Genomic DNA, 12,557 nt, shown 5'->3' with positions numbered 1-12,557 from the left:
TAACAAAGTTAACGAATGGGTGTCATTGATTGAAAAATTCCACCATCAAGCAAAAAAGCACCAGAAAGTTAATATTGATTCAACTATGATTGAAACACCATCAAGATTTCTAAATTTGAGCCAAAATGAAGACACTGAAAATCAAATCATTTCAACACCATTGATTGTAAAACGCAATGATGATGATACAAAACACAATGAGGATAGCTCACCTCTAGTTCAATCATCCAATCCAGAAACAATCAGTGAAAATGAACCTGCATCTGTTCTGCAAACACACATTGAAAAACCTTCAATGGTACAATCATCATTTAGCGAAGAAACTCCATCATTAATGTTGGAGATTATCAAAAAGACAGATGAAGAAGAAAAAAAATCAAATCTAAAGAAATTTAATGATGATGAGGTACCATCCTTTGATTTGAAAATTTCTCAGTTGCCTTCAAATGTTGATGAAAATGAAGTTGAAGTTGATGCTACTGGACACGGTGAACAAACCGAAATTCAAGCGGAATCTGAAAAAAAAACAATCGAACAAGATGTTCAAATTACTGGAATACAAACAATGTTTGATAGAATTGAAGAACAGGATACTGAAAAGGAAATCAGTGATCTACTTCAAAACACATCATTCCTACACCCACAAGAAGATCAGTATAAAACACCTGCAAAATCAGTTCATCAAGAACAACCAACAACTGATATAAGCAAAACAGAAGAAATAATCACAAAGATGGTACGACCAGATCGAGAGAAAAATGTTCCTGAAGTATTTTGTTCACCATATTATCTAAGACAAGTAGCAATGAAGGAATCAAGAACAGCACACGAAAACAACATATCGGGATATGCGTTCCATGCAAAAGGAGAAATGATGTAAAAATTCATTTATATACACTAAAACAAAAAAACAAAAATCAAAATATTATAATTTAATTATTATTATTATATTTTTTTTGCAGGGATACTCTCTTTGAAATTAAAGAACATGCATTTCTATATAGATATGCTGCTGAAACAATGAGGCCAGGATTGGAAATCACCGGAGAAGTAATCAATTGTTGGTCTTATATTTTGAATGAAGAAGAAAAAAGAAGATCAAAAGACAACAAATCTCCACGATTTTTCTGTACTATTCGAATGCTGGTATGATATTTAAAACGCAATTTTTCTTATTCGTATAATGAAGAATTTTGAAGTTTGATTGAATTATGTTTTATAAAACGCAATAGAATTTTTATTTCTTTAATAAAACGCAATGATTTCTTTGTTTGAATGATGTTTTATAAAACGCAGCTGTATGTTTTATTAACTTCATAAAACGCAGCTCTATGTTTATTTACCTTCATAAAACGCAATAATATGTTAATTTGTTCTATTTTATACAGGCTTTACCAAATTGTGACAAGGAAGAATCTGAAAATAAAGAAAAGATGATAAAAGCATTCACAATGAACATAGAAAAAATTCTTCAAGGTGCAAAGCTAAAAAGCATAAAGGATTTTAAAATTATCCTTGTCCCGATTCTCCATATACAGCATTTCTTTGTTATATCTTTCAATCTTGAAGAGAAACAAATATTCATCATTGACAACAGTGCGAAAGAAGAAACAAATGAATCTAAATATGGAAATGTCCCTGAAAATACAGTAAGTATTCTTAATTATCCTTTTAAAACACAAATATAAACCACCTAATCTTTTTGTTTTGTTTTTTGTTTTTTTTTTCTATAGAGGGATGCTTTGGCAGCTTACCTTAAATCTGTTGGACATGAAAAAGCAGATGATATAAAGGGAATAATCCCTGTTAGAATGCAGATGAAATGGAGGACACAACATAATGGCATTGATTGTGGTATATTCACAATGCGTCATATGGAATGTTATAAAGGAGAACCGGTCGAAAAATGGGATTGTGGGTTTAACGTGGAATATGAAGTACCTGCAAATATCAAGAAGGTTAAAAACAAAAAACCAGTCAACAAGCAGACAGCACAACTTGAAGATTTAAGAAGAAAGTTCATCGCAAAGATATTATTGCACGAAATCAACGAACAAAGAGATTATGTTATTGAAGACTCAAAGACGTTTCGAGACCTCAGTGCGAAACTTAAAAAACAATCTTATGAAACTAGTTTAGATAGGATTAAAGACAGGCTTGCTCTTGCTGGTTTACTTTGATTTTGAAATGATACTTATTATAAAACGCAATGTTTTTTCATTTATCTTGGTTTTTATATAAATCATTATTTTCTTGATCATGCTAGTTACTTTGAGTTAAAAATGCTACTTACTATAAAACGCAATGTTTTTTATTTTAAAATATCAGTTATTTTTTTGTTATCTTAAAACGCAATATGTATCATTTAAAAAAATTAAATCATTATTTTGTAAACAATTTATACAATTATATAAAATTTATAAAACGCAACATTTTAATATATGCTATTGTCTTTTTAAATTATTACAATGTATTAAAATGCTAAAAACTATAAAACGCAATATTTTTTCTAATTATTCTTTTCCAAACATATAACGCAATATATTTATAACGCATTGATTTTTTTTTTTAATTTATAAAATACAAAAAACAAATAAAATAAACTGATATCTTAATGACAAGAAATGATTAGACCAAAAGCCTTAAAAAGCCTTTTAGATTCCTGATATAAATACTGTATATATGATGGAAATATCAATTAAAAGAAAAAAATAAAAAATAATCATTATTATTAAGACAAATTGATTCAAATTCCTCTACCAGTAGATTATATAAGAACAGAAACCCTAAACTATTTTCACATTTCTCTCATCATACACCAAAAAACACCAAAATACCCAACACACACAAACCCTAAAATGGATAATCAACAACTATCAGTTTGGTGGGTTAAAAGAGGCAATTTCTTTCTTCAATTCCTTGATGGAAAAAAAATAAAATACCATTCCGTTGCTTCTGTCCTTCAAAACTGCAATGAAAATGTTTTGAAAAGGATGAACGAAATAGGTATACCACCTTCTTGTTACACAGATCAAACAGCCGCACTGTTCAGAATTCTACACAAAAGATATGGTAATCCGAATCAAACAGAAATTGAAGATGCCCAGGTTACATCTTGGGAGTTCATTGAAGAAACTTTCAAAGTTTCAGTGACTTGGGACGATGGTGAGGTGGAGATGTATGACCCAAAGGACATATCTACCAGTGAGGATATAAGTTTTTTGAAGCAGTTATCCGAAATACCAATCATCAACAACTCTGCTAGCAAATTTGCAGAGAAGCTTCAAAACGCAGTACTCTCACAGGTTGAACTTTGGGTTGAATCTGAAAGTGATGAAGAAATCCCTGATGGAAGCTTAGGGTTTTCATCCGATGAAGAAACAAACTTTGATCCATGAAGCTGATCATGCTAGTTATTTTTGTTATTTTTGTTGCTTGAAAAAATCATCTTTGTTTAGAACTATCATTATCTATATAACGCAATGTTTATTATATCTACTTGAATTTCTTGTTTAATATTATGTTTAATATGTGTTACAATAAAACGCAATAATAAAAAAAAAACATATATTAAAGTATATTGTTCTATCTATAAAACGAAATAACAATATACTGTTATCATAAAACGCAACTTTCCAAAAAAAGCTGTCATGTGATTTTGAAATCCCTTTTGGAATCTTAGTGTTGTCATCATTTCGTGTTTAATTTGTTCTATGATCTATGTTACAATAAAACGCATTAATCAAAAAATACAATTTAAATTATATTGTTCATGTATAAAACGCAATTACAATATATTGTTGGTATGATAAAACGCAATTAACCAAAACATACTGATAAATATGATGGATATTATAAAACTCAGTAATAAAATGAGATGAAACATATACATCATAAAACGCAATGACAAATTTTTTTTTACTTATTGATAGCTGATTTTGTCAGAATTTCTATACATAATTACATTGCATTGCTAGAACCTATAGCATTAGAAGAAACCTTATCTTTACATGTGCGACTGTTATGTCCTTTTTCACCACATACACGGCACGATTTCTGGATCTTTGATGATTTCTGAATTGCAATCTCACGATTTGACTTGATCCTTTTTTGTACACCGCATCCTTTGGTCCTTGTTTTGATCGGCACACGAATAATAGAATCTGATTTTTCTATGTTCCCTCCAATTTCAGCAAATCTTTCTTTGCGACTAGGAGGCGGCGCAGCAACCATAACCTCATCCGCTTTATCAATATAACTTTTAATATGATCCCTGTAACGACACAACTCATCTATATCGCCAACCAGCCTATTAACCACATACTCATTTGCAACAACGATTTCTCTATAAACTTTATCAATTTCACTATTCCTACCAATTTCATCAAACCGAATATTTGAATGATTTGATCCAACAGAAACAACATCTCTCATCCATCTTCTATGAACATATCTTCTAGGAAACTCATTTATATCATCATACCGTAAAACGTAAAATATATGCCGGCATAATATACCAAATTGTTCAAACCGTTTGCAAGAACAACTTATTGTTAATCCATCTTCTTGTTTGCTGTATTGCACCTGTAAATAAGATTAAAAAGCTATATAAAATTAGTGAAATTAAATATAAAACGCAATGAATCTTAATTATAATACAGATAAAACTATATTTTCATATAATGATAAAACGCAATGAATGATGGAATAATAAAACGCAATAGATATTTAAAAATATATAAATTTAAAAAATACCTTCAAAAAAGATGTGCATGGCTGTCTGAAATCCTTTATTTCAAAATATTGAACATCACCCACAATATCAAGAGACTTTGACATACACTTTGTAATGGCAGCATCAATTTCAATCTGAATATCCTTAAAAATTGTTTTGGTGTATATTTCTGATGCTTGTTTCTCCAATACAAAGTCACTCCAGGGCTTAGACTCAATATACCTTGTATCATGATCATTCCTCCTATGCTCATGCCTTTGAATATCCATTGCAGTCTCAAAATGAGTGAAAAATTCAACAAGTGTACATCTTGGATTGCAAATCTGACCAAAGAAGTAATTCTCGCTTTCACATCTCGAAGTAGTACGCATAAGACCAGCCAAATCCTCTCCATGGTAATAAGCAGGAATCCAGTCAAATCGAAGATCGTACATATCTTTTAACCACTCATGATTTTCCAATCCAAAAGTAGACATTATTGAATGCCACTCAGTTTCAAAATCTTCTGGACTAATAGTATCATTCCAAACAACATGAGTCATTCTTGTATTAAAATCAGTGTTTGCAGACAAAACAGGACCAACCTGAATAAAAAAGTAATAATATTATAAAACATAAAACGCAATAATTTAAAAACAATATATTGAAAATGATAAACATAATGAATTGATGGTAAAACGCAATTGTTTTGTAATTCTATTGATAAAAATATTTGGTGATCTTATTGTATAATACATAAAACGCAATAATAAAACAATTAAAATTTCAGTTTGTTATATCATAAAACGCAGTTAATACCTTTGTCTTCAATTTCTCCCATATGTGCCACATACATAACCTATGCCTACTTGAAAGTACATCCTTAATAGCTCTCTTCATTGCAGCATCTTGATCAGTAACAACAACTTTAGGCTCACTTCCAAAAGCATTAACAAAACACCTTAAAAGCCATCTATAAGAATCTGCAGTCTCCGAACCAAGTAATGCACCACCAAATGTGACATTCCTATAATGATTATCAATACCAGTAAATGGAACAAAAACCAAATCATACCTGCATAAAAAACAAATTAAAAAAGCATTAGAAATTAGAACAGAATGTATAACGCAATAGAATATATAACGCAATAAATGAAAAAAAACTTACTTGTTTGATTTATAAGTAGCATCAAAACCAAATATGTCACCAAAAACTGTATAATTTTTTTTTGATTGCTCATCAGCCCAGAAAAGCCCTTTCAATCTTCTATCTTCACCAATAACATAATCACATGTGAAACCCGGACAGCATTCTTTCTTCCTAATAAGACGCCTAACTACCATTTCTGCATCATACTCTCCGATATAAAGATTCAAATCCCTTCTATAATTCTTACAATCAACTTTACTAGCACTAACTTCACCAAAACCACCATACATTGTTTTCATAATATTGAATGCTTTAACAGGTCCAATATTGATTGCTGACAATCCAGATATAAAACTTTCTTTCACATAATCGATACTTCGTGCAGCCGGCAAGAAATGAATATCTTCATCTTCCACAAAGATATGATTATGTTCTTCTTCAAAGTAGTAGATTTTATACATATTATTGTTCTCTAATATTAATTTCACATGAGCATTGCATCCAACTCTTTTTGAACCTCTATTACGTCTAACAATCTTTTTACTATTCTCAACTGAACCAGAATCTATTTCTTTGCTAACATGAAATCCTTCTTTTGAACAGACAATATATCTTATTTTCACTAAACCATTTACATTTGTCCAAGAAGTATTTTTTCTTGCAGAAAAACCTGCAGCAAGTGCATATCTCTGATAAAACGCAAAAGCCTCATCAAATGACTTAAAAAACATTCCAACAGCAGGTGTAATGGATCCACTGACTTTAGGTTTGAAAAACTTTCTTCCACTGTTTATGCATACACGTTCCTCCCACTTGGAAATGTTATCTGAAACAATTAAAAAAAACTTTAAAACGCAATTCATCTTACATAATAATGTTTTTATTGATAAACCAAAAAATATATTAATAAAAATTTAAAATTCAAACATTTAAAGTTTATATATAGACTAATATGGATAAAAAGCATAAAAAGCAACAGCTTCAGTAAAACGCATCATATGATCTGAAACACTTAACAAATAATCATAAAACGCAATGCATCCTATATAATAATGTGTTTAATATTAAATCATAAAAATAAGTTAAAAATAATATATGAAATACAAACCTTTAAGGTTTGTATATGAACTATTATCTAAAAAATCATAAAACGCAATACATTCAGTAAAACGCATAAAATGATGAATAAACAAAACATTGTACAACAATAACAGTTATAGACAGTTAAAGCTTTATATAACATAAAAATAAAAGTTTTATATTCATACAATTTAATTAATATCATAAAACGCAACACTTCACTAAAACGCAATAAATGATGAAGAAAAAAAACAAACAAATTATGTTTAATTATACAACAATAACTATTAAACTTATGAAAAATCAAATATTACTTACAGAACCACGAATTATAAAACGTAAAACAAAGAAATTCAGAAAAAATAACAAAATTTTACTCCGAATTGAAGCTAAACATACCAGCAGAGTTTGAAGAAGACATTGAAGTTATCGAATTGACGAACGATACAAGATTAATGTTTGAAAAGAGATGAATTTGCAATCGACGGTGATTTAGGGTTACAGAACCTTCAATTATGTGATGAGAGTGATGAACTAAGAAAAGAAGTAACAGAATCTGTAATTGAATTAGAACGAAGATATGATAATGTAAAAAGACGAAAATGCCACCGCGTACAAAAATTTAAAAAAATATGATGAACGGCTAAGATTACTTCCTATACTTCCTAGCCAAAATAAACTTCCTATTTGATCTTTACCCTTGATTGCAAATTAAAACGATCAATGATTGTCTGAGAAATATTTTTGTGTGAGAATTTTTTATATCTTTCAACAATTATATATAACTAATAGTTAAAAAGTTAAAAAGTTAAAGAATATACGACGAAGATGGTTTTGGTAACTTTTAAAATAAATAGATTCTTGCAAATTAAAACGATCAATGATTGTCTTGAAAATTAGTTTTTGTCTGAGATTTTTTTATATCTTTCCATAATTATATATAGCTAATAGAGGAAAAAATCAAATAGGAAGATTAATTTCGCTAGTAAGGATAGGAAGCAATAAGAGGATGACATGGGGTAACATTTAAAATAAAGAAAAATGGTATTTTAGTCAATCCAACCCTTTCTTCTTCCTTTTTCAAAACCCAGTAACTTCAAAACCCACCATTTTCAAAACCCACCATCTTCAACCATTTCTTCACTTTCTATCTCAATAATCACTACATTATAGTGCGATTTTCATCACCAATCAATGATTCAAACCCCCGATCAACGTGTTCTTCAGTTTTTTTGAAGAAAACCCAGTTTAATTTCATACAAAATCTCGTTTTTTCCGGTGATTTTGAAGATAATCACTCGATTTGTTCGATTCAATCGCTGATAAGTGTTTCTATCATTTCAAATTTCGTCAATTGATGAAGAAACGGGCTTCGATCCATGTAAGAAATTCTTTAATTTCATTTTCACGATCTGGGTTTTTATTTAGTCATTGCGTTTTACGATCTTGCGGAGGTCCGGGGGCGGCAGCCCCTGACGGGGTCCAAGGGGCAGAGCCTCTGGCTGGGGTTGAGCTCATTTTTTTTTTTCGATTAAATTGCTGTACTAAAAACGCATCAGAAAAATTAATTTTCCAGAAATTAGCTCATTTCGAAGACAGTAATTCGTAGACAATTCAGGCAGTTCACAGACAATTCACAGATAGTTCAAAAACAGTTTTATGTGTCCATTGCGTTTTACAAATAAGAGAGTTTTAGGTGTTTTCTAGCTATTGCGTTTTAGAAAAAACACATTTTTAAGTATCTTTAGTCATTGCGTTTTAGGTAAAACACATTTTTGAAGTGTTTTTAGTCAATGCGTTTTAGGTAAAACACATTTTTAGGTGTTTTCAGTCCATTGAGTTTTACAGAGAACACTTTCTTTTGTTTTTTTAAGTCATTGCGTTTTAGAAATGAGACATTTTTAAGTGTTTTCTGGCCATTGCGTTTTACAAATAAAACATTTCTTTGTGCTTTCTGGCCATTACGTTTTACAAATAAGACATTTCTTTGTGTTTTTTGTGCATTGCGTTTTAGGTAAAACATTTTTTTATGTGTTTTCAGTCTATTGCGTTTTAGAAATAAGACATTTCTTTGTGTTTTCTGGCCATTGCATTTTACAAATAAGTCATTTCTTTGTGTTTTTGGTGCATTGCGTTTTAGAAAAATGTCATTTTTTAGGTTTTTTTTTTTCATTGCGTTTTACGAAACTGGTGGTTTTTCTATTGCGTTTTACACAACTGGGTTTAATTTTTTTTTTAAATATAGCAATAGTATACTCGTTTTAAAGATAAAAAAACGCTCGTCTTTTTTGTGCAATTTTTATAAAAAAATAATGTCGTATGAAAGAGTTATTAACGTTTAAAAAATGGGGAGGAATTGGAGGAGAGAGAAACTATTGGCTTGGATTGACTAGAATACCTTTGAACAAACTCACGCGTCTCTTTTCTTCTTTTCAATTTCCCTGATTTAATCTTAGCCCTTGATTAACTAAATGGATGGTCAAGATCACTGATTCACTTCCTAGCCTTCCTAGCCAAATTAACTTCCTATTGTATCTCCACTCTAGCTAATAGTTAAAACAATTTCCCTGATTTAATATTAGCCCTTGATTAACTAAATGGATGGTCAAGATCAGTTCCTAACCTATTAACTTCCTAGCTAATAGTTAAAACAAAAAAGATAGGGACGTAAGGGTCATAGAAATTTTTGTTAAGCGTAAGAAGCGATATGAGTCTGACTTTTTTTTGGTTTAAATCCAGTTACGTCTTTTATACTCAAATTATCTTATGTATTTCGTTATTTTTTACAATAAATATACCTTTGTTATTTTTTACAATAAAAATACCATAAGATTGTTATGCTCAATTTTTTTTAAGTTTTGATATATTAATGATTACAACGGTGAGTTATACCAAACAATGATGAGTTTTAAACAAAGAGTAAAGTACACTCTTGGTCCTTTTGGTTTAGCAAAATTTTGGATTTGCTGTCCAACTTTCTAAAAGTACACAGATGGTTCTTTTTACACTTTGTAACACGCGAGTAATATATTTAGACCCTCAACTTTTTCAAAAGTACATGGATGGTCCATATGATTTGCACTTTGTAGCGCATTTAGTCTTAACTTAATCTGCTAAAACCTTTAGATTTGTTGGTTGGGGACTAAATGTGTTACATACCGCAAACCAGAGAATCCATCCGTGAACATTAACAAACCGACGATTACAATAGCGCATCGAAACCGTTACTAGTATTCAAAATCTTCTTTGATTGAATAGACATACTAGCATATCACATTAACCACCTTCACTATCAACAACCCTATGGCAGTTGTCTTTCAACCATTCTCACCCTCTTAAATTAAAACACAAAAACGGGCAGCGGGCAGCAACCCAACCCTTCCCTATAAAACCCAAAGACAAGAACCCTTCTCTACCCCACTCTTGCTCTTACAACTCTCTCTCTCTCTCTCAATACAATACTTGTGTTAGAGAATTGAGTTGTAGAGTTCTTTCATGGAGGCAATGAAGATGATGAAACTTTTCACCCTCATGATGGTGATGGTGATGGCCGTTTCGGCCATCACAGTCACCGCGTCAGACGCTCCTGCTCCGGCTCCAGCGTCTGATGCCACAGCTGTCTTCGTCCCCACCGCCATTGCATCTCTATCCGCGCTTGTTTTCGCCTTTTTGTTCTAATTAATATCTACTTGAGTATGATATTCTATCTATATTTATGTTAAGAGTTTGTTAGAGTAATAAAATTGAGTTTGTGATGTTTATTAATTTGATATATGGATTTTGGAGCATGTGTTACTATGATGTATACAGTAACTCTACACTTATATATTGTATTATGTCTGTTTTTATTGAATTCGTTATAAACTTATAATATCATGTTCTTTTTATAATTCTGTTTCAATTTAATACATTCATAATATTTGATTGTGATTTAAATGGTTTTGAATTTGATTTATGGATTTGAGAATTGTAGGTAATCATTTGTATCGATTTGAATAATTATCATGTCGTCTTCTATTTGTAATTCTGTTTTGAATCGTGATTTATGGAAGGTGATCAGGATTTTAGCGTATAAATAATACTAAAAAACTTTTTTCCATGGTGGTCGGTTGACCCATGGGCCCACCTCTGGGTACAACCTGTAGGCAGGGGCGGATCTACCCTTCAAGAAGGGGTAACTCCGATGGTAGTGTAAATTTCGTGTAAATTTTGGAAAAATTTAATGTTTTTTCGATTTCGTTACTCCTTTTCTTTGAAACATTGCCCTATAATAATTTTCTACATCTGCCACCGTTAGTAGCTTTCTAACCGGTATATAATCATCTCCTTTGAAATTGGTTAACCTTAAGCTGAATCGGTCAAAAAACCTGTAAAACCCAAACGGGTTTGAAATTGACTATAAAACCCAAACTGGTTTGAAATTGAAACTACTTTTGACTTTTTGTTTACCAATTCGAACCTGTTTAGTGGTTTTTTTTAACAACCAACGACACTATTTTATTGCTAAGAGGAGGGGCCAGCTAGACGCTGGAAAAAAGAATAGATTAGAAATATAGATATGAAAACCAAAATTATTTTTTGAACGGCAAGGAATGACGTGTCAACCACCGTGACACTGGGCGCTGTGGCCAAGGTCGACCACTCGACCGCCGCCAGCTCCTTGGCTCTCCCAGATACGTGGAAACCCGACCTCCACCCGTGCCGCTAGCTCCTTGGCTCTCCCAGATACGCAGAAACCCGACCTCCACCCGTCTAAAGACACGATGGTGGAATAATGGGTAAAACCTCGCCTCAATTCGTGATGAGAAGTTTGAGTTCGAAGAATGGTAATCCGAATCAATTCGTGTTTGCAAATTAATTTTGGATTATATTCTCCGAATATTATAAAATCAAATCTCCATACATTTGTTCCATATTCGATATATTGCATGGTTTCCGAACTTATGCTTTGGGATATGATTCCCACTAAATGTCTACCTCAAATCTCACATTTTATTCTTTTGAGGAATTCTAAATTATATAAATTGTTTAATGGAGACCAATCAAGATTAGGTGGACTAATAAGATGGTTACAATTACAAACACTTAAAATCATAAGAGTTTCAAACTTACCTTTTTTTTATTAAATTGCCTTTTATTCTAGCAAACAATTATGTGGTTCAAAATACACAATGAATTTCTTAAGATGGACAAAGTTTGATTAACATATTGTAATCATTATCTTTTGCATAGTTGAATAAAACCCATTTAAGCAAGCAACAATTCTAAAAAATAGAAAAACTTGTGATCAAATCCCACAAAAAAAAAAAAAAAAAAAAAAAAAAAAAAGAACCCATAAACTTTTGTTACTTGTTCTACCACACATGATGTGAATTTTTTTATAACTTGTTTAAATCTAGTTATTACAATAATACCATTAATAGTTAAAAACTTATGCGATTCAAACGCTTTTATCCCTTCCTCTTTGTGTCTTCCCTGGTTTACTCCGCAACCACAAACACCTTACACCACCACCATCGCCTCCATCGTTGGATGTCACCACCGCCACCAAACTACCACTCATCGTCATAACAAAATTACTATGGTTACTTTCATTGTAACAATAATCTATCT

The 12,557-nt window shown here is 31.2% G+C and overlaps 2 protein-coding genes across 2 annotated transcripts; both read right to left on the bottom strand.

The window, feature by feature from the left end:
* Positions 1 to 3,956: 3,956 nt before the first annotated feature.
* LOC110901376 (protein FAR1-RELATED SEQUENCE 5-like) lies at positions 3,957 to 5,578 on the bottom strand. The gene is made up of 3 exons (XM_022148207.2): positions 5,534 to 5,578; positions 4,756 to 5,319; positions 3,957 to 4,584 (listed from the first exon to the last, which is right to left on the bottom strand). Exons 1-3 carry the CDS (start codon positions 5,564 to 5,566, stop codon positions 3,961 to 3,963), a joined length of 1,221 nt encoding a protein of 406 aa, XP_022003899.2. The 5' UTR covers positions 5,567 to 5,578; the 3' UTR covers positions 3,957 to 3,960.
* A 19-nt stretch (positions 5,579 to 5,597) lies between these two features.
* Positions 5,598 to 7,365, bottom strand: LOC118485819 (protein FAR1-RELATED SEQUENCE 5-like). Its single transcript, XM_035982293.1, has 4 exons — positions 7,344 to 7,365; positions 5,883 to 6,690; positions 5,676 to 5,789; positions 5,598 to 5,622 (listed from the first exon to the last, which is right to left on the bottom strand). Exons 1-4 carry the CDS (start codon positions 7,363 to 7,365, stop codon positions 5,598 to 5,600), a joined length of 969 nt encoding a protein of 322 aa, XP_035838186.1.
* Positions 7,366 to 12,557: the final 5,192 nt, after the last annotated feature.

This window comes from Helianthus annuus, chromosome 13 (genome assembly GCF_002127325.2).
Source record: "Helianthus annuus cultivar XRQ/B chromosome 13, HanXRQr2.0-SUNRISE, whole genome shotgun sequence".
NCBI classification, from domain to species: domain Eukaryota; kingdom Viridiplantae; phylum Streptophyta; class Magnoliopsida; order Asterales; family Asteraceae; genus Helianthus; species Helianthus annuus.
This window is presented reverse-complemented; position numbering and strand designations above follow the sequence as displayed.

What these genes read in the sequence shown, in the direction of transcription:
- LOC110901376 (XM_022148207.2), bottom strand. Translation starts at nt 5,566, where the DNA reads ATGTGGCACATATGGGAGAAATTGAAGACAAAG. An exon ending in GGGAGAAATTGAAGACAAAG is followed by an intron (nt 5,320 to 5,533) that starts GTATTAACTGCG and finishes TTTTTTATTCAG; the next exon opens with GTTGGTCCTGTTTTGTCTGC. An exon ending in CATGCACATCTTTTTTGAAG is followed by an intron (nt 4,585 to 4,755) that starts GTATTTTTTAAA and finishes TCTTATTTACAG; the next exon opens with GTGCAATACAGCAAACAAGA.
- LOC118485819 (XM_035982293.1), bottom strand. Translation starts at nt 7,365, where the DNA reads ATGTCTTCTTCAAACTCTGCTG. An exon ending in GTCTTCTTCAAACTCTGCTG is followed by an intron (nt 6,691 to 7,343) that starts GTATGTTTAGCT and finishes TAATTGTTTCAG; the next exon opens with ATAACATTTCCAAGTGGGAG. An exon ending in TCTTATAGATGGCTTTTAAG is followed by an intron (nt 5,623 to 5,675) that starts GTGTTTTGTTAA and finishes TTACTGATCAAG; the next exon opens with ATGCTGCAATGAAGAGAGCT.